This window comes from Gobius niger, assembly GCF_951799975.1.
Source record: "Gobius niger genome assembly, chromosome: 23".
Taxonomy (NCBI): domain Eukaryota; kingdom Metazoa; phylum Chordata; class Actinopteri; order Gobiiformes; family Gobiidae; genus Gobius; species Gobius niger.
This window is the reverse complement of record NC_136874.1, coordinates 4,705,244-4,733,202: the sequence shown is the minus strand read 5'-3', so window position 1 is coordinate 4,733,202 and position 27,959 is coordinate 4,705,244. Positions and strand designations below refer to the sequence as shown.

The window sequence follows — 27,959 nt, the reverse complement described above, 5'->3', positions numbered from 1 at the left end:
AGGAGACCGAGTTCCTTCTGAGGAGACTGAGTTCCCTCTGAGGAGACTGAGGTCACACAGTCAGCACAGAGCATGACAGAACAGACTGAACAAGCTGGTCAGGAGGGCCAGCTCCGTCCTGGGCTGCCCCCTGGACTCTGTGGAGGAGGTGAGGGACAGGAGGGTGTTAGCCAAGCTCACCTCCATCATGGACAACACCTCCCACCCACTGCACGGGACTGTAGAAGAGCTGAGCAGCTCTCTCAGGAGTGCTATGGTATAGTATGGTTTTATTTAAGCAAGGACAGAGCACAATTTAAAGAGACTAGATGCAAGTTGGCCATTTTATACTCACTACTGCCACCTCAGGTCTTATGCGTAACTGCAGGATCTATATTAAGCTCGTGCATGACGGCACTTTGGACCTGAATTAACAACTTTTTGAGTGACAGTGCAGGATTTTAGAGGCAGTTGTGGTGAACAAGTCTGAGCTCATTCTACACATTAGGACATGGAGGAACATGTAGGGGAGAGAATACTTAGCTTTAATATTTTTAAACTCCGCATAGACATACATTAACATACATTTAATTTAAATACATTTGAAACATGATAACATTTTCTACCAGTCCTTTTTCTCCCTCATGACGTCGCTACAGATCATGAGCAACTTTGATTTTCCAGAAGCCATTTTTTTCTTCTTCACTTACTTCGTTTAGTAAATCTTTTGAATGTAGTACATGCAGTAATCTCTGCTGGCAGTGACTGACCCTGGGATTACAGAGAAGGCAGATTCATCCCCTCTGCTGTCAGACTGTACAACACTTCTGTACTGTAACATGTGCAATAACCCTTTGCAGAACATGCTGTATCTACATAGGCCAAATTTGAAGTTCGATATATCGAGGCAGGAAAGTATCGCGATAAACGATATTATTGACTCTAACGATACAGGATACTGTCCGATAACCCTCAGGCATAATAATGACCTTTGATCTAAAAGTGCATCATCACATCTGAAACACCACACAAGCAGCAATAAACATGAAATATGATGTAGCTCAATTTGCTTCAGTTAGAAATCTTTTTTTTCCCACTATTTATACTTTTTGCCCCTAAAGTTTTTGTAGTCATTGCTTATAAGAAACCTCTATTTACTATTTAAATGTTTTTTCCTCACATTCTCTGCCTCTTTGCAAACCCTGAGTGTTTCTGAGAGCTGAAAGTAACAAGTGAATCCCTCCATTGTGAGATCAATAAAACATAAACGCCCCAAAAAAATAAAAAATAAATCAGTTTGGATGAGTTTTGTAGTTCTTAGCTTTCAAATGAGGCGCGTCCCACTGGCCTGTAGGCTGTGATGGGGGTTACACGATGCACCGGACCCACACGACTCATGCCGGCCCTCAAATTGCCTCCCCAGCAGGGCGCTCGTTACCACTGAATTTCCTCCAAATCGTCCCCGGTTAGCTGAAGACAATCATTTGGAAAGACTTTGTCCAACACAAAATAATTAAAAGCGCAGAGGGAGAAGAAGAACACGAGAAGAAGAACACGAGAATCAGCGCTTTTTCCTTTGAATTAACTGGGTTTGCTTTGCCTGGTTTTAATTAACACACTTTTGGCGGCGCCGGGGAATCGTCAAAACACTTTTAGAAACAAGTCATTTCTTACAATCAGGAAATATGTATCACTACAATAACAAAAAGATGATTTCACTCGGTTCAATACGTTCGGTCTTTATTTCAGGTTGATTTATTTGCTATTGGAGTGAGAGAATCACAGTAAAAGATTAATATTCTCACTTCAAGTCGTTTAAACCCAGGCTTGATGCTTAGTTTTTGCAGTGTGGGTTGTTCAGGAGCTACAAACGCAAATAAATCTGTGCATATTTACATTTCCTTGTTGTACAGCTGTAGGCAAATGTAGGTGATGTATGTGCAGCTTTACAAACAGAGCCGGCATTAACAAACAGGAATGAGGGGTTTACCCAGAACTGCAGATGTGACTTAGATCATGTTCTTTATATATTTGACAAAACAGTGCAGTGAAAATAGTTGAGCAATGTTGCTATTTTACCCCAAAAAAATGTAATGACAGTTTGAATTCGACTTAAAGGGACTATACTGAGTTTAAAAATGTTAAAAGTAAGTATATTCCTCCCCCTGCATGTTTCAACAATGTCATATTCACAACAACTGCCTCTAAAATCCTGCACTGTCACTCAGAAAATGTGTGAATTCGGGTCTGAAGTTCTGTCATGCATGAGCTTAATATTGAAGCTGCAGTTACACATATGACCTGAGGTGGCAGTAGTGAGTATAAAATGGCTAACTTGCATCTAGCCCCTTTAATGCCTTTTAATGTCTTTTAATCCCCTGTGGAAAACCAAGTATCCACTTTAACAAGTACTTTGATGCTATGAATGATACTTTATAGGGCCGGGACAAAGTATCGTATTGCATCGTATGGCAATACTTTGTGCAGCAATCCCAAGTATCAATACTTTATATCGCAAGACTTTCAGTACTTGTGTTTGGAGGCATTTTTATCACACTCTCCTTTGTTTTGCAGTAACAGTTACACAGCACTTTGCTACATTTTGTGTTAATGCACTTTTCAATCTTTAAAGGGACTATACGGAGTTTAAAAATGTTAAAAAGTAAGTATTTTCCTCCCCCTACAAGGTGTAGAATGAGCTCAGATTCACCACAACTGCCTCTAAAATCCTGCACTGTCAATTAGAAAGGTGTGAATTCGGGTCTGAAGTGACGTCATGCATGAGCTTAATATAGAAGCTGCAGTTACACGTATGACCTGAGGTGGCAGTAGTGAGTATAAAATCACAAACTTGCATCTGGCCCCTTTAACACTTCAATAAATCTTGTATCCGTGATCTTGTGCTTTCGGTCATTACCCAGATCTCACGAGTATAGGTGAGGTAGATCGATCGGTAAATCAAAAATATCACGTATCGGCCCCTGAGTATCGTGATACGTATCAGATCGTGACAAAAGTATATCTAATATTCTAACATTCTAGCTAATAATGTACTTATAAGCAGCTCTTAGGGCGACGGTGGCTCAGTTGGTAGCGGGTCGTCTCATGATTGAAAGGTCAGGGGTTCGAATCCCAGCTCCTGAAGGTGCACACTGTTGTGTCCTTGGGCAAGACACTTCACCCTCCTCGCCTCCAGTGTCTGACAGAGTGAGTGGGTGATGGTTCTTTGCTGTAAAACGCTTTGGGCCTGATTAAAGGTAGAGACTATTTCCCATTGTGTTACTGCTAAAAGGGCCACACTACTAAAAAGTAATCAAATATTTGTAAATAAGTATATTTTTCTGTATCTGGTGGGTGTGGTCACCACGACAACAGCTCGGAGGTGCTGCCTGGATGGGAAGCAAAACTGTCCGCTCTTTTTTAAAAGTCTAGTCCTTTTGTTGAATCTGAACTACCTGGATGACTGAGAAACTACACTGTTTTATATTAAGTAAAATAATCTGCCAATGGAACAAGCATTTGTTTGCGAATAAAAGAAATAAAAACTGTTCTTGCTCTTAAAATTAAATAACAAAACTAATTTTACTAGAAATACATGTTTGTTTTTCTTATTGTAGGTGCATAAATTCTCACTACATTGGCAGATTTGTCAGCTTAAAGGGATATTTCAGGATTTTTGGCGTCATTTCCTACTTATCCAGAGTGTTGCTGATACCTGGCGATATTTTTTTTGTAATTCATGCAGTTCTTATATTTTCGTGGCGCTAGGCTAGTGCAAGGCTAGTGCATTTCTATGGTATCAGCTAGCCTGCATTAAAAACAGTCTGACCCGCTCCACAGTGCACCTGAGGCAAATCACTTATAACTCCAGACTAACCATATAAATGTAGATAGAATAATGTTTGGAATATTACTGACCTTGCATCACATGAATGATCGCATTTTGAGGAACTATTTTCTAGCAGATCACTCCGCCGCCGCGTAGCTTATACAACCACGAAGCTGGTGCTGCTCAAATATAAGGTATTTTAAATGCAAAATGGTTAAAATTATATTCGACACAGACATTTATATGGTTAGTCTGGCGTTATAAGTGATTTGCCTCAGGTGCTCTGTGGAGCGGGTCACACTGTTTTTAATGCAGGCTAGCTGATACCATAGAAATGCACTAGCCTTGCATTAGCCTAGCACCACGAAACTCTTCAAATATAAGAACTGAATGAATTCCAAAAAAAAATATCTCCAGAAATCAGCAACACTCTGGATAACTAGGAAATTAAGCCCTATGTCAAAAATCCTGAAATATCCCTTTAAGGTAAAATATTCTTACTAATGAGTTTTTGCAGTGAACAGATATTTAATCTTCTCGTTTACTCCAGATCTCTTCAATCTTTATCTCCTGAACTGCAGCATAAACTTGGTGAATCAAATCCAAACGGTAAAAGTGCCTTTTTCTCGACACAAATCCCTTGAAGCAACATTAAATTTCAATGGGATCCCCTGATGAAGAGCGGGAGGGCTGGTACAGTAGAAGGTTCAGCTGCAGTGGGAAAGAGAGAACATGACTGAGCGCTCGGGGCAGTAACCAGCGCAGACTTGTGCTCTCAGCTCCAGTGGGAACCCGTTATGTAACAGAGTTGGACCGGAGTCTCCGCTTCTCTCTTTTTCTTCTTCTTCTTCTTCTTCTTTCAGCCGCGTTTTAATTGATAGAGCAAAACGCCGATTATTTGCACAGCCTTTGTACATCGCCAGTTCACATCGCGGCTGCAGAACTTCCACCGCTGCCGGCCAGTTTCCAAAAGCGCAGAGTAGAAGAAGAAGAAGAAGAAGTCGCAGATTTCAAACATAAAGGGCCCATTTAACGGCGCTGAATTAGTGGATATGCATAATTTAGATATAGGGTTCGGGCTGTGGTGAGAAACGGCGAGCTGTGCGGCTCTAGGGGAGACTTTTAGAAATGCTGAAGATGAATGGGATTAAGAATATCACAAGGACAGCACATGTTAGATGTTTTCGTAAATAATTCCAGTGAAAGATGTGCAAAAGAGGAATAATCAGGCAGGAGTCGGGCTGTTCGTTAACTCTTTAACCTCTTAACCCCCGGCTTAACTAGGGAGGCACTGGATATTGGAGCCAATACTGGAAAAAAAATACAATATCGGGTATTAGCTACAAATCTGATACCAGTTCTGGCTCCCAACGCCTTAAAAACACAACTTTTGCCAGCGAAATCTAAGTGAACCCAGTCGCTGACTTAGTTTTCACCTCCGCAAACACATTTTTGATAAATACAGACGGCATCTCGTCATAGTAGGGGGCGTGGCTTCGCCGAAGGGGAAAATAGAATCTTTAGAGAAACTCAATTTTTCTGGTTGAATATGAACTTATTTATCACATATAAATAAAGTCAAGTATAAATCGGGCCCATATGGATATTTTCTCACAGCAGATTGTTCGGTAGAAGTGAAAAAACGGCTGTACAGTTGTAGCTCGAGCTAGCGAACCGCTAGCATTAGCCCGATGCTAACATGTAGCAAGTTGGCATTCTCCGTTATTTATGTATTTATGAGCTGTTAAACCACTTTGCTCCTCTCCATGTCTTTGTATCTTTATTTAGTAGGAAACTATATTATAATTCAGCATTTGCAAAAGTAGTTTTTGAATAATTAAAGAACGTTTAGATTTTTTTAAACTGTTTTCAAACATGACCATATATGGGTGATTCCAGAGATGACGTCTGTATCTATCGCTGCGGTTAGCATCTGTATGCTAAAGCGAGCATGCTAACGAAAACCAATCAAGGCTGGGACAGAAACTAACACAGAAACACCTAAATAATACATAGAATAACCACTGCTGAAGCCAAGTGTTTGTGTTTTAGTTTAAGAAATAACTGATCGAACATATTTGTAATGTGAGTTGTTCATATTAACGTAACTTAAAGCCTGTCATAAACCCAAGGATATTCAGTGTAGAAAAGTCCAGTGATCCTTTTTATACGTTCATCTATAGATATAATTGATCCCTAATATCCTGACAATAAAATATGACTTGGAGAAGAGTCAATTCAATTTTGCACTCAGAGAAAGCCCTTTTAAAAAGTGGTATCGGTAAATATCGGATCTCGGCAGATACTCACAACCCGGTATCGGAAGCAAAAAAGGCAAGGCAAGGTTACTTGTATGGCACATTTCATATGACAACTCAACCCAATATGTAAATAAGTATCACAAGAGGTGTCCTTTCAGCCTGGACTTAAAAATAGTCAGAGTTGAGGCCTGTCTCACGTCTTCACTGAGTCTGTTTAACACTTCTGCAGCGTGAAAAACTGAAACGTAGCCTCACTGTTCATACAGCTGTAACGTGTCAGCTATACACTTTGGTGCCTGACCATGAAGAGACTTGTAACAAACAGAGCTGTTTTGAATTCTATTCTCTGAACGACAGGAAGCCAGTGCAGAGACCGGAGCACTGGACTAATAAGGTCATATTTCCTGGTTATTGTCAGGACTCGAGCTGCAGCGTTCCGGATGTTCTGCAGGTCTGACAGCTCGTTTAGAAAGGCTAGTGAGCAGCCGTTACAATAGTCTAACCCAGTGGTTCCCAAAGTGGGGGTCGCGAGGCCTTGTGTGGGGGTCCCCAAATGATTTCAAGATGAAACAAAAACAAAAATGCTACTTAAGTACCTTTTTTAGTGTAAAACAGCCGATAATTAGGGAAATCCATTAAATTATTCAAAATAAACTGTTTAGATACATATTAACTTGATTATAACATGTTTTTGTTCTCTAAAGTAGCGTAAGAGGCAATACCGTTCTACAATAGGGGTCCCCGAGTTGTTTTTGTGTCAATTTTCGGGTCCCAGCCAAAAAAGTTTGGGGACCCCGAGTCTAACCAACTGGAGACACTATGTTTTTTATTCTAGCAATGTTTTTAATATGGTATTAGGCCGCTGATGCAATTGACTTTTCGGTCCCAGTGAAAGAGCTTCAAGTGAAAAAAGTTGGATCTACAGTAGTTGTTACAGTTCTTGTTCTAATTGAAATGTATTAAGTATCATGTTCAAGACAGTTATCCAATATTGCAGTATTTCTCAGATCAAACAGCCCTAATTCAAAGCCATCACGTCTCTCCCTTCGCTCTGCTGACCAGGGCGACTCTCATGTCTCCTCCACCTGCTGCTCTCACACAATTACCGCCTTAAACCGGCCCCTCCCTCCCTCCCGCTCGCTCGCGCCCCGGCCGTGCTCTGCGGCGGCGCTGGGAGCAGATGTCAGGTGGGATGGTTTTCTGGCTCGCTCTGACTGGAGCCCGTGGAGACTTGGAGAGGCACTCGAGACCGTGAAGGCAGTGAAGGCATCGCGACAGAAAACCTGGACAAATCACTACATGAGTCATGGGTTTGGAAAGCGCCAAATGGGAGGAGATAAAACTGGCTGACATGTCGGATTAGAACAATAGATTTTTGGAGCGAATGTGATGTTTATTCAGGCTAAATAAGGAAGAAAGTGCTGGATCTCTGGGCCAACACAATGAGATTACAGTAGTTTAGTTTTAGTTCAGCTTCGGTCACACATTGAAATGACAGAAATGCCTTTAGCTCTGAACCAGTTCCTACAAAACGTGAATAGGGAAGCCAGGCGCAATACTAACATATGGGGAGGTATGTTTAGTCCTTTTCATGGCATTCATATAGTTTCTGTGGCAGATGGACGTGGAGCTGTCCCCACAAAAAGGGACGAGATGCAAGTTGTCATTTTATGCTCAGCTCAAAATCAAAACAATTCAACAAAAAATGACCCAAAAAAAATCAATAAAAATGACAAAATAAATAAAAATGACAAAAAAATGACAAAAAAATGACAAAAAAATGACTAAAAAATCCACAAAAAATGAAAAATGAAAAAAAAAATCCACAAAAAAATGACACAAAAATAAACAAAAAATGACAAAAAAAGATTTAAAAAATGACCAAAAAAATCAACAAAAAAATCAACAACAAAAAATCAACAAAAAATGACAAAAAAAAACATGGATCTCTCGTAATTTGTGATGTTTTAAGGCTAAAGCTAACGGCTATAGGAAAAATACACTGAGCTGGCTAACGGACTAGCCGACTTGCTAACTCTCCGCACACGCTAGGATCGAACAACACCTCTCAAAAAATGACCAAAAAAATCAACAAAAAAAGACAAAAAAGGACAACAAAAAAAGACCAAAAAAATGTCAAAAAAATCAACCAAAAAAACATATGGATCGCTCATAATTTGTGATGTTTTGAGGCTAAAGCTAACGGCTATAGGAAAAATACACTGAGCTGGCTAACGGACTAGCCGACTTGCTAACTCTCCACACACACTAGGATCGAACACCACCTCTCCTTTTTATGTCTATAAAAGGCAAAGGTCTGGCCTGAAAACACATCGACAGAATTGTACTGCCAACCTCCAGGTTACTCGGCAACCGTGTCTGACCCAAACCTGTGAAACTACAACTCCTCCAGTATTTGCTTACTCGCTTAAAAAGTCTTTCCGTATAAACCAATGTGAAAGGACGCCCTTCAGAAATCCAACTCTCTTTTTTACTTGGCTATTAAATCACAAAGTCCCCCTCTTCTCCCCGTTTTTCTCTTTTATTGTTGGAAAAAGCCATAAAAGCGTGAATTAAACATGACCTACTGAGGCTAGACGCTACTTCAAAGCCCGCGCCGCTATCATCCCCACGTAAAATAATCACCTCCCAATGACAAAAACCCACTTTGAAAAGCCGCCTCGGTGCCACGTCCTCTTAAATTTATATTATTACTCTTAAAATAGTTTGTGACAAAAGCCTAAATGAAGATGTTTATAAAATCCCTGACACTTCCGCTGACCCCCCGCGGTGCTCCTTACTGCACCAAAAGCATCGCTGCATATTTATAACCAGGCGGAAAGAGAATTGACTTTGGCTTTGGTGAGTGAGTGACTGGATCCCCATGCAAAAAATATCAAACACAATCATGCATTAGTCAAGTTCAGAATCAAATCAAGCTTCTTTTGTTTGAGGCGCATGTTGTAAGGTAAGTCTTTGAATGTAAAGAAAAAACAACTCTTAACCCCCACCTGAACTGAGCACATTCTCCTTTCGGCTGTACCCAAATCTAGAAGCTTCTTGAAGAAAGCGTCAAAAAATAGCGACAAAAATGAGAAGAAATAGAGGATGGAAACGCAACAAAAACGAGCCAGAATGAATGAAAGTAAAGATGAAAGTACGACAAAAAATGTACGAAAAAGCCACAAAATAGCAACAAAAAAATTACAAAAATGACCCCCAAAAAATCCAGCAAAAAAATACACAAAAAATAACAAAAAAAGTCAAAAATTACAAAAAAAATTACAAAAAAATTAAACAAAAAAAGACAAAAAATAAACAAAAAAGTAAAAAAAAAAAAACTCCACAAAAAAATGACCAAAAAGACCAAAAAATAAGCAAAACATTACAAAAAATAAACAAAAAAGGCAAAAAAAAAATCTGCAACAAATTACTGAAAAATTCAACAAAAAAGACAAAAACAAACAAAAAAAAGACAAAAAAATAAACAACAAAAGGCCAAAAGCTCAACAACAATGTGACAAAAACTTAACCAAACAGCAGCAAAAATGTGAAAAGAACGTATCAAAAAAGTGAGGAAAAAGATCCATTTAGATCAGTTTTGTAGGTCTTTGCTTTCGTTACTCTGGCCTATAGGTTGTAAGGTCCAGTCCATGAGCTTTTACATTTGGGTGAAGCCGAAGTTAAGGCGGTCGGTAAGATGTTAAGAAAATTGCCCAAAATAGCAACAAATGGAAAAAGCCTGTCTCACGATGGTCAAGCTGCAAACTGGTCTGGACATAAATCTACAGGAGTTTTCAATGTTTTACCAGGAAAGGCCGGTGTTTCTCGTTCAGGAAAAGTCCCTGAACCTGCTGTTGTTGAAATAACACGAGGGTGAAAGAAAAACTACAGGTGAAAGTACTGGAGGAGTGAGATCAGACGATAATGTCATGAAAGAATCCACCACTTCGAGTTCCCGCCTTCATTCCTCATTTAGTGCAATGTCAGCTTTGTCGAGAGGAAAGTCCAGAAAATTCAAACAACGCTTTAGGACCAGACTTCTATCGATATTGCATCAGCTGATATTGCGATAAAGGTAAGTTGGCAACACACTGAACTACAAAGACTTTGTATTTGTAAATGGTCCTTACCTATGAGCTCGACTTTGTCCTCGTAGTTCCCCTTGATCTCGGAGTCGGTGCTGGGCGTCTGGCAGTTGTAAAAGCCTGAGTCGGCGCTCTTCACGTCGGAGATTCTCAGCTCCACCTCGTTGTCCTTGAGCCGGTTCATGGAGATCTCGCCGGACGCCACTCGCTTGGTGAGTGACGGGTGAGAGTAGCTGGGGTCGAACGTGGAGATGATCTTGATCTGGGGGCCGTTCTGGACTCGGGTCATCACCCACTCGAAATCCTGCACAGAACAGGGAGGATTGTTACATGTACGGACTAAAGGGAACCAGGAGGGGCTTTAATGGCCGACCATGAGGGGAAGCAGCTTCATCATCTATTTTTACTTTGGAAATCTATTTCTCCCTCTTCTCATTGTACAATCTTGCAGACTACCACTTTAATCAAATAGTTACAAAAATATTAGGGATGCACCGATACGAATACGAGGACTTTGATTTAAGTACTTGCCAACACCGAATATTTTCTTACTTTTTGAAGTGAATAGGCGGTTTATGGACTGACTTTTTCACAGCAGATTGGTTTGTAATTCATTTACTCATTTACATTTCCTTGAGCAAAATCGGCAAAACTTTTAAATTATATCAGAATTGAACAGGAGCCATTTTATTTTTTTTATTTTTCATTCAATATCATTTTATTTTTTATTACACTGTCCATCATAGACCGAACAAGCTCCTCAATGCGCGTGCTTCATTCATTTATGTATTTTTATTTAACAATAGTATTGAGATGTTACTTATTACTGCAGATAAAAGATCTCTTTTCGTCTTTACTTCAGCCCCGTGTGGATTTTCTCGTGTGTTTACAGTAACTTATCCAGTAGCTTCAGCATTTTGATTGTTCTGCTGCAGCTCATTTTCGCTCAATATAAACATGCTGTGTGTCTTTATTCTGGATTATCTAAGGACTTTTGAGTCACTGGGTTAGTTTTTCAGATGAATAAACCCCTGGGCAAAAAATGGCTTAAGAATCGCCAGAATTGTTAGCTGCAAGTTAGCAGCTAGTTAGCAACATTAGCATCATTAGCCTGTATGTTGTAAACACATTTAGCTCTGGTTAAATCCAGCACAGACTCTGATTTAGGGAGTGTCGTCTGTAATAAAGTCAGCTCTATGTGGAATATTGGATTTACACTAAACAATTCTCCCGTTTCCTGTAGGTATCGGTTTCTGGTATCGGGACCTCGTTCATGAGTATGAGTATGAGTATCGGCCCGATCTTGCATTCAAAATCTGGATTTTACTGACTAAAATTAGACTGAAACTACAGTAAATGAAATGTAGCCAATGAGACTAAAACTATGACTAAAATATCGAGGTATTTTCTTGAGTGATAAAAGGGCAACGAAACTAGAAATTTTGACAGAGCCTGATATAATTTAAATCTAAAAAAGCTAAAGGAACAAATTTAGTGCTTTGTTCATTTGGGAGAAGCTTCGTGAAACTGTACAATTTGATTAAATATGTGCATTTTAAATGTAGTTGATTAAATTTACATGGAACTAAAATTACAAAGAATTATTCCACTAAATCTTCACTAAAACTAATGACATTTTCCGCAAAGGGCTAAGACTAAAACTGAAACTTATTGTATGATTAAAATTAACACTGTTGAAAATGTTAAACCTATTAAGTGATGTTAAGCAAACAAAGACCCAGGTTTTTGAATCCTGGGTGCCAAGGACAGTTTTAATCAGCCTCATAAAGGACCGTCAGGATGATGAAGACCGGAAAATCTCTAAGAACCACTGAGTTAGTTGAATCAAGGACTGAATTTGAAACCATTTTGAAAGCCGAGACAAACCGAGCTCACTCAGATTACCCATTAGAAAGTTTTTACAAGGGATTTCGAAATCTCCACCATGACACCTTCACTTGTCCTTAGTTTTTTGTTGCGTTAAAGGAGTTTGTGCTTGGACGTGTCTGCACTCGACGACAGAGGAGCTCCATTAGCCTCACGTGGTTTCGGTTTTCACAACAAACAGACAAATCAACTCAACACCACCACTGTTAGACTGAGATAATAAGCACAGCATCGGATTGTACTGTGCCTAACACTATTAAAATTATCATTATATTTCTTTACAAGGACATAAAAGCAAAGAGAGAGAGTAAAAGGGGAGGAGGAGAGGAACTTGGCGGCTGATTCCTGCTTTCCCGGAGCACTTATGCAGTTGGTTTTAATGGCGATGAAATGGTTAAACAAACACATGGCACTGACTCACCCAGAGGAGAGAGTCACCCACAGACGGGGCAGTAAACCTGAGCAACAGGAAAGAAGCTGCACTGCGTGATCAGGTAAACCCAACCCAACTCTGCGTCATGCTTTATTCTCCAGGTCATAACATTATGTGATTAGGCTGAATAAATAACGAAGGTCCTTCAGCGGACAAATCATTCAGTGTCTAAAGATCAAAGGTCGTCAATGTTAACTTTATATTTTACCACAAAATGACCTTTGACCCAGTGTTTTCAAATAGGACTTTCATTTTATTTGACTCTCATGCTTCCATAATGATCAGCGTTTTGTTTTTTTAAATCACAAAAATGCATTTATAACCGCTCAGAAGCTAATTTAACAAGAAACAATTGATTCAAATCGTTATAATTGTTTTGTTGCTAAGGTTTTGGTACAATGACACCAGACTCTTAAACTTTCACGAACTAAAGGTGGGAATGTAAACTCGTACCAGACTTTTCTTTTTTCTAAACAATTGTAAAATGTCCAAACTCATTCCAAACTTTCTTAATGTATTAATAACATTAAGTTTGCCTTTTGAGGGGTAATGCTAACTACAACTAGCTCTTCATGTATAGAGTTTGGGAATGTGATGTCATAGCTCTAAGCATAATGGGATAAGCAGCAATAATAAACTAATTTTGATTTTAAAAAGGTAAAATACTGGAGTTATTGTTCACATTAAAACACTTGGACACCAACAGCTAACGGAGTTGTTCCACAGCTTTTATCTCCACTTTTTGGACTGTTTTTAGCTAATGTTAGTTAATGGAAAAAGTATGCCAACAGCTGCAAAGATGGCGGATCTCCATGGTAACTGTGGAATTTCCCGAACTCTATTATCTGACAGCTAACCTGTTAACACCAGCTAACCTGCTAACAACAGCTAACCTGCTAACACCAGCTACCCTGCTAACAACAGCTAACCTGCTAACACCAGCTACCCTGCTAACAACAGCTAACCTGCTAACACCAGCTAACCTGCTAACAACAGCTAACCTGCTAACACCAGCTACCCTGCTAACAACAGCTAACCTGCTAACACCAGCTACCCTGCTAACAACAGCTAACCTGTTAACACCAGCTAACCTGCTAACAACAGCTAACCTGCTAACACCAGCTACCCTGCTAACAACAGCTAACCTGCTAACACCAGCTAACCTGCTAACAACAGTTGCCTGCTAACAACAGCTACCCTGCTAACAACAGTTACCTGCTAACAACAGCTAACCTGCTAACAACAGTTACCTGCTAACAACAGCTAACCTGCTAACAACAGCTACCCAGCTAATGACAGCTAACCTTCTAACAACAGCAAGACAGCAAAAAAAGCTAGCCTCCAAACAACAGCTTGCCTGCTAATGAGCCAAGCCTGCATACAACAGCTAGCTCTTATATTCTATTATCTGTTTAATTAAAAAAAAACATTTTTCAAAAGCCAGCCTGCTAACGACAGCTAGCTCATATATAATATCTATTTTATTTTAAAAAAAAGAAAGAAAAGGCTAGCTTTCCAACAACAGCTGGCCAGCTATAAACAGCAAACGTGCTTGGGTGCTTCTTTTGAGTTTACAATCATTGACAGCTAACCTGCTAACAACAGCTAGCCTGCTAATGAGGCTAGCCTGCATACAACAGCTAGCTCTTATGCATTAAAAAACGTTTTTAAAAGCTAGCCTGCTAACGACAGGAAAGCCTGCATACAACAGCTTATGTTTTATTATCTGTTTCATACTAAAAACATATATAAAAAGCTAGCCTGCTAACGACAGCTAGCTCACATATATTATCTGTTTTATTACAAAAAAAAAGGAAAAGCTAGCTTTCCAATAACAGCTGGCCAAACAGCTAACCTGCTAACAGGGCTTGGGTGCTTCTTCTGGGTTTTACAATCAATGAAAATGTGTGATTATTAAAAGGCAGACAGCACATAACGGGAATCTTTTGTGTTAGGTGGAAAAATAATAACTGCGCAACAAGTACAGGATGTTCAATATGACTAGTTTCAATACAGTCAACTAATACCAAACCTTGTGCTCGTGACTCACAATAAAGTCATCCATTAAAAGAAACGGATTGGGAAAGTCTATTATCACCACAGACAGAATGTGGACATGCCTGAACACGTCCTGTGGCACTGCCCGAAACAATACATTCATCCAGAGAGTGTGGAGAAAACAGAACCATTAATAATTTTCAGTTTGTTTACCTGTTCGTCCGGGCCGCCGTAGTCCGTGACATCGCAGCGTATGGAAACCGGCTGCCCCGCCACTCGTATCAAAGGCCCGGGAGGCACAGAGACTATACGGCTAAAGACGCCACCTACAACAGCAAAAACACACTTAGTACAAACTCATTTTAACATCGTGAAGAGGAAGAACGCATTAGCTGCAGTTTGAGTCAGTCCACAGCCTTGATATTCTAATTGGGAGGATTTTTTTGACATAACTTTGTCTGATTCCGGCGCAGTCTTGACATTTTGCTTCTCCTTTTGTAAAGCAGAACTCACGCTGCTCCCGCCTCCGAAAACACTCGCAGCCCGGGCACTAATTGGGTCAAGCTCAGTCATTTTAACGACGTGAACTTATTCTGAGAGGCAGGAGACGTTTCTTTCACACAAGTGCTTTATCCCGAATCTGCGCTGAAACTCGAAGGAAAATCGAAGATGTCACGACGTTATCTTGGGTAATTTTTAATGAATTCTCGAAGATAATTTCCTCCATAGCTACTGTTACTACTACAAGTACATCGTTGAGTATCTGGGACTACAGGGACACATCCAGAACTTATACAGCGAGCGCCAGAAAGCTTAAGAACATAACAAAAGCGGCTGCCTGGAGCTTAAGTTGTGAGTTTTATGGTAATTAATTGATAAAGCAGACTTTGTCATGGCGAATGCAGAGATCAAAGTCTTCAGACAAAAGTGTTTTCACATTATAATCCCTATGAGGTAAAATTAGGACAAATGGGATATAAAAACAGTCTTAGTTTCTCATTTGATTCTTTAAAGGGACTATACGGAGTTTAAAATTATGTATTTTCTTCCCCCTATTTGCTCCATCAATGTGTAGAATGAGCTCAGACCTGTTCACCACAACTGCCTCTACAATCCTGCACTGTCACTCAAAAAGGTGTTACTGCAGTTACACGTGTGACCTGAGGTGGCAGTAGTGAGTATAAAATGGCTAACTTGCACTTGCATCTAGCCCCTTTAAACGGATATTTCGGGATTTTAGACAAAGGGCCTCATTTCCTAGTTATCCAGAGTGATGCTGATTTCTGGAGATTGTTTTAATTTTTTTTATTCATGCAGTCCTTATATTTGAAGAGTTTAGCAATGAGAGGCTAGTGCTAGGCTAGTGCATGTCTATGGTAACTAGTAGCCTGCATTAAAAACAATCTAACCCAAAGTGCACCTGAGGCAAATCACTTATAACACCAGACTAACCATATAAACGTCTGTGTCGACTGAATATTTTTAGAAATTTTACCGTATTGCATTTAAAAGAACTTATATTTGAGCAGCTTCTTGGTTGTAGCTACGTAGCGGCGGAATGATCTGCTCGGTTACCGGATCTACATTAGTTTGTCGGCATTACTACACGTGGAATTCACAAAGGAGCTTTCTACATCAGATATGGCAACGTTAGGAGGACGAGCCCATGATTTTGAAGAGGTTTTTAATGCAGGCGACTAGTTACCATAGACATGCACTAGCCTAGCACTAGCCTAGCACCACTACTCTTCATATATATATCTCCACAAATCAACAACACTCTGGATAACTAGGAAATTAGGCCCTATGTCAAAAATTCTGAGATATCCCTTTAAGGCTGGGTTGAAAGACATTTTTACAGGCTGGTAACTTTCTGCTGCCTCTTTAGCCTTTCACCTTTCACCCTGCAAGCTAACTTTAGTGCACTCCGGCCCGTACACGCCTATTGTCCTCCTAAACAACAGCACTATAGTATCTTCGCACCATCTTTGACAGCAGCTCGGAGTGAAAAAGCAGCCACACTACTCACTTGTCGGGGCTTGTCTTGGCCGTGACGCAGAATAGCAAACTCACAATTTATTTTTTTCCTCCTTTCTCTCTTTTTTTCTGTGCCCGCGACTTTGTTTGTTTTGCCAGCAGCAAGAGTAAGGACAGTATCAGCCCTGGCATCTTCCCAGAACCTAGTTTTTCCATTCCAGTCGGTTTTATATTTACACATAGGCCCAAGATAAATGCCTAATAAACATGAATAAAGCATAAAATTGCAGAGGAGGTTTTGAGAAACAACGTCCTTGACTACACACTTTTATCCCCCATACCCAAAATGACTTGCAGATTCTTTTTTACATGTTTCTCCCATGCTTCTCCCTGCCTCCTCCACAAACCCTGGCCGTCTGTGTCAGAACACGCTCCACTCTCTCCAGGAATGTCCCGAGCTTTACCTGCGAAACTCCCTCGCAGCCCCGACCAATTCAAAGCAGATGTTAGCCGCCACCGCTAGGCTAATTACACCACAAACAAAGGGCTGATGCTAGTGTGCTGTTAGCTTAAAGGGGCTATCGGGCAGGTTTGATGTGGGATAATTGCTTTGGAAAGACGCCAGGAGCTAATGTCTTGCATCCAAGTAACGCCTGAACACGGACTTGGAGTAAACACAGATTAAACCTGACGGGGCAGAGCCAGGACCCGTCCCAGGACCCGTCCTAGGACATGGAAATGCATCAGAACTTAAAGTGCATATGACACATTAGACACAATTTCTGCTAAAACATAGTTAACACAAATATTTACTTCCTTATTGGACACTGACAGGAAGTGGCACAGATGGAGACAAACAATTTTAAGCTGTTGCCGTGCCGACCATGTTTTGTCAATGGCAAATGAGTCAAATACGTTTGTTAAGTGGTGATGTCATCGCTCTAGAGCTCTAGCTGTATTCACTATAATGTGATGTAGCTGACTGTAACCTCCTGTAGAGCCGACTACAAGGCTCTTTTTACACATCTGATCACAAAGAATTATCACATTTACTCTGGATTTTTATTAATGCATTCATTATCATTTTTTTTTCCACACACAATGAAAGCTAATTTAAACGTATATAAATATCTTCATTTTACCAGAGGAGATGGTGAGCTGTATTGTTTGAATTAGGAGTAAAGCAGTTGTTGGCCTTTTATCAGTTGTTTTTTCAGGAGGAGATTCAGATAAAGTTACATTTTTTGCTGCGTTTATCTAGAGCAGGGGTGTCCAAAGTGCGACCCGGGGGCCAAATGCGGCCCTCAGACCAATATTTGGTGGCCCTCGGCCTCTTGCTGAATCAGTTCACATCATCAGATTGTCCTTTTTATTTGAAATGTCATAATTCTATACAATTCTAACCAAACGACTAACATTTTATTGTGAGACAGAGCTGGCATGAAGGTTTTAAGCATAAATAAAAGGTGTTGTGGCACAATTTAAACCTCTGCTAGTCGAAGGTTTCGCGGGACCGAACTATGGCCCTTCACCCCGAGTACGCTTCAGTATGCGGCCCCCCATGAAAAAAGTTTGGACACCGCTGATCTAGACAGCTCTCCACAGTTTGGACCTGGAAGTAGCTTATTATTGTGTGTATAATAAGTGTGATGTCACACTTAACAAACGTATGGAACTTCACCTCTATCTATGTCACTTCCAAATTTTCAATAAAAATAACTTTTCTGCCCAACATTTCTTCATTAATTTGCTGTTTCACTGAAATATGATAATTATGATGATAATTATTACTCATAACAGATGTTATCCATCTAAATAAGTAGGGCCAGGTGCCATTAAGTGATACCAGTCTGGTATCAGGAAATAATTGTTGGTACAACTGGTATCGAAAGCAGGTACTGAAAAAAATCTATCTTTAGATCCAAGTTTTGAGGCTGTTGGTCCAGGGACGGCGTTAAAGGAACTGACTTGGTTGTTTTAACTGAAATAAATGATTTTTGCCCACAATTATTTGCCAATTTATTTTGCCTAATTTAAAAAAGTTTGTTTTTTTCTTATTCTTGCCTCAGTTTTTTTTTTTTTTTTTACACACGTTTTCCTTATTTTTGCCACATTTTTCCCCAAATTATTCCCCATTTTTCACACATTTCTTGACATTGGAGATTAACCTGATATTTGCAGATCGTCTAAACATTAATGTCTGTTTTCTGGTTCTGGATGATAAATATTTTACTGTAGGTATCGTGAAAGTACTGGTATTGAAAAAGATACCCAGCCCTATAAATAAGTCACAGCAGCTTTAAAACCTGTCATCTGCACTTTAAGGCAAGACTAACCCTCGATCAGACCAGGGACTAAACCAAGCCTAAACTCTTAGTAAAACAGGAAGTCTCAGTTACATAAAACTCAACACTGCGGGGCTATAAAGTACGAACTTATAATTTCCCCCTGAAGCCAACAGAGCGACATTTCATCTGAGGTCTAGACAATTATTCACACGCCATCGACTCTAACTCAAGGCAATGACAACAAACAGAAACATTAGAGAAAACTGGAAACCTCCATGTTAAAGACCTAATAAAGTGCACATTTCACATTTAGAAAGATACTTTTAAGCATTTTTGAGGAGGGAGGAGGACATTGAGCAAGTGAAAATGCAGTAGTTTAGTCTTTGATTAGTTCAGGATTAGCACTGGTTTACGTCCGAGTTCTAGTCTTGATTTAGAGGCTTTAGTCCAGGCTTTTCGTCCAGGCTTTTAGTCCAGGCTTTAAGATAAGATAAGATAATCCTTTATTGATCTCACAAAGGAGAAATTCACTTGTTACAGTCGGCGTTCCAGAAGATCACTCAGAGTTAATAAAGTGCAGCTGATACAGAGATTATTGCACATGTTACTTCACAGTCTTATTGTACAGTCTGACAGCAGTGGGGATGAAGGCTTTGCGGTAGCGCTCCGTCCTGCACTGAGGGTGTCTCAGTCTGCCACTGAGAGAGCTGCTCAGCTCTTCTACAGTCCCGCAGTGGGTGGGAGGTGTTGTCCATGATGGAGGTGAGCTTGGCTAACACCCTCCTGTCCCTCACCTCCTCCACAGAGTCCAGGGGGCAGCCCAGGACGGAGCTGGCCCTCCTGACCAGCTTGTTCAGTCTGTTCTTGTCCCGCTTTGTGCGGCCCGGGGCCCAGCACACGGCAGCGTAGTGGAGAGCAGAGGCCACCACAGAGTCATAAAAAGTCCTGAGCAGAGGCCTGCTCACTCCGAACGACCTCAGTCTCCTCAGAAGGTGGAGGCGACTTTGGCCCTTCTTGTACAGGGCGTTGGTGTTGTGGGACCAGTCCAGTTTATTGTTGAGGTGAACACACCCAGGTACTTGAAACTGTCCACCTCCTCAATGTCCTCCCCCTGGATGTTCAGCGGTGTGTACGGCAGTGGCTTCCTCGTGAAGTCGATCACCATCTCCTTCGTCTTACTGATGTTCAAGCACAGGTGGTTGCGCTCACACCAGTCCACAAAGTCTATGATGACTGACCGGTTCTCCAGGTCGTTCCCCTTAGACACACAGCCCACGATGGCGGAGTCGTCGGAGAACTTCTGGAGATGGAGTTGAGTCCAGGCTTGAGTCCAGGCTTGAGTCCAGGCTTGAGTCCAGGCTTGAGTCCAGGCTTTAGTCCATTAGTCTGTATGTCTTCTAGTCTATGGAGCTCGTTCCTCAGCTTGTTTGCATGAGTTGTTGGGCGTGTCTCCGACTACAATGGACAGCCAGGCCCTGCACCTGCCTGTATATACAGCACAGGCATCTATAGGCTTTAAAGACACACTTTTAACCCCAGAATAGTTCCACCAATGGGATCCCTGCCCCCCCAGTTTGGGAACCCGTGGGGAAAGCCGGCACCACGCCTCGCCGGACCCTTGAGTGCTGTGTGTTTACCTCAAGCGCAATTGTCAAAAAGATTAATTTATCTCGTCCACGGCAAATCAACAACATGCGCCGGGGCATTTTTCAGCAGCGAGCACATCACACGGGGTTAGCAGGGCAGGCTTCAGCTAAATTAAAGGGAAACGCGGCGGATGTTTGCTCAGTCAGACATGCTTTTGGGGGATACTGAGTCATTTGCTGAAAGAGTGGAGAAACTTAGCACGTCGGGCGCTGCGGCAGAAGATGTGGATTTTACGGCTGCCTCGAAATCTGGTCCATGAAAGTACGAATTTTAGGAGCAACAGCATAACGTTGCCAGGGGAAGAGTCCCAAAAGAACAGCTGAGAGGTTCATTTGTTTCGGTCACTCAGAGGGAGAAGATCTGATAGAATTTGCTTCCTTTAGATATTGCTCATAATAATATTCTATGGCATTTCAAAACATTCCTATAATTATTTTTAACATACGGGTAAAAGCATAAAGATAAAAGATGACAATGACAAAACTAAAACAACCTATAACCTCTTAAAACCCCGCCTTAACCAAGCACATTCTCTCCAGTTCGGCTTTACCCAAAGAGAAAAGCCTCTTATAGACGATAGGCCAGTGTCTCATCCTTTTCCCTGCGTTGTTGCCGTGTTGTGGTCACTTTATTGTGGCTATTTTGTTGCATTTTTGTCACATTTTTGTTGCTTTTTTATACTTATGTTTGTGTCATGTTTTGTCGCATTTTCATCTTTGTTTTCATCTCGCTTTTGTTGTTCTTTTGTGGGTTTTCATCTCATTTTTGTCGCCATTTTGATGCTTTTTTTCAACCCCGCCTTGACTCCCGGTTAAAGGAACAGGCCACAGTTTTTCCATACTGAGATATGTTCTTACCTGAGCTTAGACGAGTTGATGTGTACCTGTCTGGTCTTTCTGCGTGCCCTCAGTCAAATGTCGTTAGCATTTAGCCTCTCCCAGTATATTCCTATATCTCCAAACGGGGGTGAAGTTGGAAGCGACCAATCTCTTCCACGGGCACAAAGACCAGACAGGTACGAATCAACTCGTCTAAGCTCAGGTAAGAACATATCTCAATATGGAAGAACTGTGTGCGCTCAGTCACGCAAAAAGACCAAAGATGTTGCTAGCATTTAGCCTCTCCCAGTGTATTCCTATGGCTCCAAACGGGGTGCAGGTAAGCATTAACCTCTTACCACCCGCCTAAACCAAATGCATTCTGTCCTCTTAGGTTATTATATAGGCCTGTGTAGCACCTCAAAACGGATCTTTTTCCTTGCGTTGTTGCTGTGTTGTGTCGCCTTTTTGTTTTGTTTTTAGTTATTTTTTTTTCTTTTCATTTTTGTCACATTTTTGTTGAATTTTTGTCATTTTTTTGTTGAGTTTTTGTCACACTTGTGTTGATTTTTTGTCACATTTTTGTTGAAATTTTGTCATTTTTTTGTTGAGTTTTTGTCACATCTTTGTTGCGTTTACATCCTTGTTTTCTTCTCATTTTTTGTGGCTGTTTTGGTGCTTTTTTCCCCAAGAAGCTTTTTGATTAGGGAGCTGTTCAGGTGGGAGTTAAGAGGTTAACTCGTCTAAGCTCAGGTTAGAACATGTCTCAGAGTGGAAAAACGGTGGCCTGTTCCTTTAAGGCGGGGATTAAGAGGTTAAATACATGTAAAAACATACATAATATAATGTCTTGTAAACATGTGTACAGGACTGTAAAGGATTTTAGAAATTCTCAGTATGATCTTGCTTCATTTCTTTAACCGTGAACAATCGTAAAATTGCAATATTTTCCCTCACAATAATCGTGACTCAAACATTTTTTTATCGCTACATCTCTACTCAGGGTCATCTACAATTTCAGATTCATTTTCATGGTTCACATCAAAGTTTAGACATGATTTAGGTTTAGACCTGGTTTAGTCATTATTTGATCTTGGAGGTACTTGGAAGGTCAAATATTGTATGAGGTTCAAACCTGGACACTCAAAACACAAGGGTTTTCAGTGACGGGACCCTTTTCAGGAGGCAATCCCAGTAACTTTATACTGAATATTTTGAACGGTCGTCACATTTTATCCATGGATGGGACCCTCTAATTCTGGGCACTTCGTACTGTATGCAAATAAGATAAAACTACTGGTACTATAATTCACACTTTGTATTGTATGTGAATCAGAAAGGAAGAAATTCTGATCTAACAAATTGCTAAAACCCCTATTTCCTAACCTTCATCCCAACCAAAGTACATTAAAACTCATGATTAGCTGAACCAAAGGCCACCTTGCTCCACCATCTCCACCTGAACGAAACGCCCGTACTTTAGCGACATTGAAATGCAGAGGACACATTTTCCGAATTCCGACAAAGACGCTATAAAGTTTGCCATTGAAACGATTCCTTAGCCTCCAATCCGTCTCCTAAAATGCCAAGGCTAAACAGAAATGGGCGAGTAAAGGCCAAACCCTCCTCCGTGCTGACTCAAGCCCTGGTTTAGGAAAGATATTTTAAACTTCAAAACTTCCTCCACTTGAGATATTTTTAAAAAGTCAATGATTTCTGTACGATGTTGTTCGAAATGGCAATCTGCTGCTGCTTCTATAAAATATTCTCCCGAGTTTGATCCCAGCTTTGGTACAGCTCAACTCTCCGCTTTCCCCTCATGAAATATTTCTCAAACATGAGTTTTCCAATCGAGCGTATCGCTGCATAAGAAATGGCCCAGGATGTGACTAATGTAATGGGTTTTCAATGCCATGACCACCTATTGGTTCATATCGGCACCTTTTTTCTTTGTTAAGCAGCAGTGGGGGATCAAACGCTGAGAGGAAATTGAAGATAAGTGCTTCAGGAAGGGCCATGTAAGGGTTGGACTAAATGATCGTACACTAAAGCTTTTGAGCAAAGTTAGACTCGGACCATAGCAAGTGATCCAGGAGTTCCATTTTTTGAGTTCCTTATTGGATATGGGCCTTGGATACTGTATTTAACCTCTTAACTCCCACCTGAACGGATCCTATTTTCTCCAGTTTGGCTTTACCCTAATCAAAAAGCTTGTTGGGGAAAAAGCACCAAAACAGCCACCAAAAAATGAGAAGAAAACAAGGATGGAAACGCAACAAAAAAGTGACAAATATTCAACAAAAAAGTGACAAAAACTCAACCAAAAAAATGACAAAACATCCACAAAAATGTGACAAAAACTCAACCAAAAAGTGACAAAAATTCAACAAAAAAATGACAAAAAATCCACAAAAATGTGACAAAAACTCAACCAAAAAGTGATAAAAATTCAACAAAAAATTACAAAAATTCAACAAAAATGTGACAAAAACTCAACCAAAAAGTGACAAAAATTCAACAAAAAAATGACAAAAAATCCACAAAAATGTGACAAAAACTCAACCAAAAAGTGACAAAAATTCAACAAAAAATGACAAAAATTCAACAAAAATGTGACAAAAACTCAACCAAAAAGTGACAAAAATTCAACAAAAAAATGACAAAAAATCCACAAAAAGTGACAAAAATTCAACAAAAAATGTGACAAAAACTCAACCAAAAAGTGATAAAAATTCAACAAAAAATGACAAAAATTCAAAATTCAAATGAGGTGTTACACAGACCTATATAATGGCCAAAGAGGACAGAATGCATTTGGTTCAGGCGGGTGGTAAGAGGTTAAGGGCCAAAACCTTGAGCGAGTCCCAGTTCAATCCTTGGGAATTTGAGAAATGAAACTCTCCCTCGTCGGACGAAACTTTTCTTCCATGAAACTGCCACTACATTTTCTCCAGTTTGGCCAAAACGTGACAAAGAAGCAACAAAAGAGGAACAAAATGGCCACAAAAACGAGACGAGAACGAGACAAGAAACGAGATGAGAAATGAGACTAAGGTTATATCCACACGAAGACAAAACGCTTATATTTTCCGAAACGTTCTTGTGTTCGTCCACATGGGTCGACTCAGGTCTGTGAAAACGGTGCAGTTCATCCTCCAGGCCTGTGTGAGGCGCTGTGACGCTAACACAGATAACAGAACAAGATGTAGAGGGCGCAGTTTGTGGAATGTAAACCGTGAAAATGAAACTGATTCAAGGATTTAGGATCTACAGAAGAGACGAGGAGGAGAGTTTATTCTTCAGACGTAACGGGACTAAAGCAGAAAAACCTGTCTGTGTATTTGGACTAACAGTAAAAGTCACAGACTGACTCGCGTTTTTCTGCTTGTCACCTGTGGCTTGTGGACGGCAGTGGAGCAAAGAGGAGCGGAGTCAAACCATCATAAGGTCAGTAGATTATGGATCACAGACTCTGGAGCTGTGATGTCATCGCTTTAGTAAAAGTTGCGTAGACGTCGTAGCAATGGAATCACGTAAGAGGCGTTTTGAGATCTTTCCACTCTGGGACCTGGTTTATACACTGTGGAGCACAAGTGGAAAACGAGACGAAAACGAGACGAAAACGAGACAAAAACGAGACGAAAACGAGACGAAAACGAGACGAAAACGAGACGGAAACGAGACGGAAACGAGACGGAAACGAGACGGAAACAAGGCTGAAAACGCAAAAAAAAGCGACAAAAAAGTGACAAATACACAATGAAAAACTGGCAAAAATGCTCTGAGGAAAAAGATCTGTTTGTTTGTAAGTCTTAGCTTCCAAATGAGCTGTTACACTGGCTCCAGTCGAGAAGGCTTTAGATTTGAGTAAAGGCAGGGGGGGTAGGGAGTTAATACATACCACATGCATTCTATACCTAGTTATTCCAAAAGTATAATCATAACTCATCTCCCAGGTTTTCATGGATTCGGTGAAGGGAGCGTGTTTTGCAGCTGGCCTCGCTCGTGCCTCCTCCTATCAGGGAAACACACACCAGAGCTACGCGTGGGACATTCGATCATCTTACACCGGACTAATTTAGGCTTCACAGGGGAGCGCCCTATCACATTCAGGTCTGCCAAGTCCTGACACAGTCGGTCCTGTGGTCATCCGGGGGCCGGCGTTGGACTCGTTTGGCCTTTTTACTCCTGTACAAAATCAAATACCTGACGAGTGAGTAAGCATCGGCTGGACTGGCCCATAGCGGGGAATGGATGGAGTCTCAGAAGATGAGCCATAGAAATAATGACCGGTCCAGAGCGGCCAATGGGACCCTGTCAAAAGTGCTCATTTCAAGTTAGCCATCATAGCAAGAAGTGTCCGAGCGACTCATTTCAACTCAAAGGGCAATGGAGTTCAAATACCATGTGATTAGCCTTCTATATTAATGTATGAGAATCACACACAATCCATATAATGTACTCTAATTATAGCCAGGACAGCACCACAAACTATTCAACATAGGCCAACAAGGTAATCCAAGGACATACAGCTCAATATACCTGCTTACCCTCAAACGTGCAGATCACAATGCAAAACACCCCCTTTAAAACTCATATTTTTGCATTTCCGCATCATTACTCATGAGAATCAAGCGTTATCTTCAATTGTCGCATTATTCTTAAGGCAGGACGTCAGTTCTTTAATTCGGCTGGCATTAAAAGACCATAGAAAATGTAGTCACGTTTATATATCGACATAAGCGTTGCTCCTTTCAAGTATCGCTATGGAAAACTTGGAAGTGGAGATTGTGAAAACGTTCAAACCCTACGTAAAAATCAAGCATATAAATATAAATAAACTGTGCCGAATTAATCCACATCATGCATTGGTTTGACAGTGTAAAGGTTTTTCTGATTAATTCACATGAACTTATCTGGAACGGAAAATGTAAATTAGCTTAAAACGTTAAAGGGGATTCGCCGTTAAGAAACCAGCTGGAGTTTTATCGGCGTTACTCACCTAGCATTGAAATCCCAAAGATTAGACTAAATAAGCAGCTTTTCATGTTCATTTTTGCACAGTTCCGTGCCATCGCTCCCCCCGTTCTGACTCGCAGTGCTTTTTCTTTCAACACAAAAGCCGCGGAGTTGAAGCGAAGTGAGCCGCCGACTCGGGAGCCGCTAAAACCTTTCCCGGGAGAAGTGCCTCCTCTCCGGGCAGCGCTTGGCACAACCAGCCAACCACCAGCAGCCCTCCACAGAACGCACTCCTTCACCAGCCGGGTCGGGGACGGTGGTTGTCAGGCTCTCCAGCGATAAAACCTCCAAAAGTGCATGATCCAAAAGCGTATAGTCCACACGGTGTATCCGAGAGAGAAGGCGCGCGCTCGTCGGGCTGAAAGTGCAGGAATGACCGGGATGACAAGCGAAGAGTGGCCGGAAGTAAGGTGACTTGAAGGAGGAGTGCCGCCGCGAAGGGAGGTCCCAGTCACACGAACCGAGAGAGAGAGAGAGAAAGATTAATGCATTTCAATCGGTTTTACGCACAGCTGTTGTGCCATTTTTGGGCTAAATTCTATTACGCGTCTGACCTTTGCGCCTTTGCAACGTGGAATACGTGACATTTGAATCATCTATCGACTTGTTTTGTTGCATACATTATTATCAGACACCAAAAAACAGTTAAATCAGTGGCAAATCAGATTAGTCTGAGATTTAAAGGCTTTGTGCCCCCGAGCCAAGCGTCCCCCCACAAAATCCCCAACTCTTAGGCGCTAAAACTTCCTCGGGATTTTTGCTTGTTTGGTCACGCAATATGAATTAATGGGGTAAATTGTTTAACATTTAAGTTGATTTGGGGTAAAAGACGGGCACTAATCCAACCTTATCCAGCAAAATGTCTTTAAAAAACACAAATGAAAGCCTGTTCTAATGAAGTGATGTGATTTAAATGTGTATGAAGTGCTTTAAGGAGGTCTCACTGCTCATCTCCAGCCTCTGTGACCAATCCTGTTCTGTTGCCATGATTTGCATATGTTTACTTCCTCATTTACATCTTTTCTTATAATGTTAATTACTTTAATCCATTAAACCACTTTCCATTCTAAGTAAGGAGGCTTAGATAACGGGGATCAGACTATAGTTTGAAATAATGTAAGTATAAGAGAGAATAGAGAGTCTTCAAAATGGGATCACATCACATCTCTTATTCATAAACAGCTTATACTTAATGAATCTAAAGACCTGGGACTCTGTGGCAGGATTCAGATAATTAACAAGGACAAACCAGCAAAATAATGGACTTTGATGTAGAGGGTAGTTTTGGACTTGCCCATATATGGCCATGTTCGGAGCAGCCAGACGGAAAACAACAGATTTTTCTACTATTGATCCACAAATGCTGAATAATGAATATATTTTTCTATAAAAGGAGACATGGAGAGGAGCAAAGTGGTTCAACAGCCCATTAACTACAAAAGAACTACAAACCTGATCTAAGATTTTGGATTCGTCTCTTTTGATGCTTCTTTGCCGCATTTTCATCATCATTCACATCTTTTTTGTCGCTATTTTGTTATTTTTTCATGAAGCTTTTAGATTTGGGTAAAGGAGACAAACTATGGGAAAACATGTGTTTAATTATTGGTTTATTTGGTCGGGACAGTGCATGTTAATGAACATACGTGGGTCTCATGCATGTAAACAAGCCACACCGGATTAGCCTTGGGCCGTCGTCCCCCATGTGCACTCTCAAACACACTCTCATTCATCC

General features: G+C 40.8%; 1 protein-coding gene across 1 annotated transcript in view; it reads right to left on the bottom strand.

The window, feature by feature from the left end:
* The window catches only part of ptgfrnb (prostaglandin F2 receptor inhibitor b), a 107,591-nt gene extending 81,250 nt beyond the window's left edge, over positions 1–26,341 (bottom strand). The window contains exons 1-3 of the mRNA XM_079582010.1: positions 26,208–26,341; positions 14,689–14,801; positions 10,203–10,461 (exon numbers count right to left, since the gene is read on the bottom strand). Of these exons, the coding sequence (XP_079438136.1) occupies positions 10,203–10,461; positions 14,689–14,801; positions 26,208–26,280 (445 nt within the window). The 5' untranslated portion in view covers positions 26,281–26,341. The remainder of the gene's footprint in view (positions 1–10,202; positions 10,462–14,688; positions 14,802–26,207) is intronic.
* Positions 26,342–27,959: the final 1,618 nt, after the last annotated feature.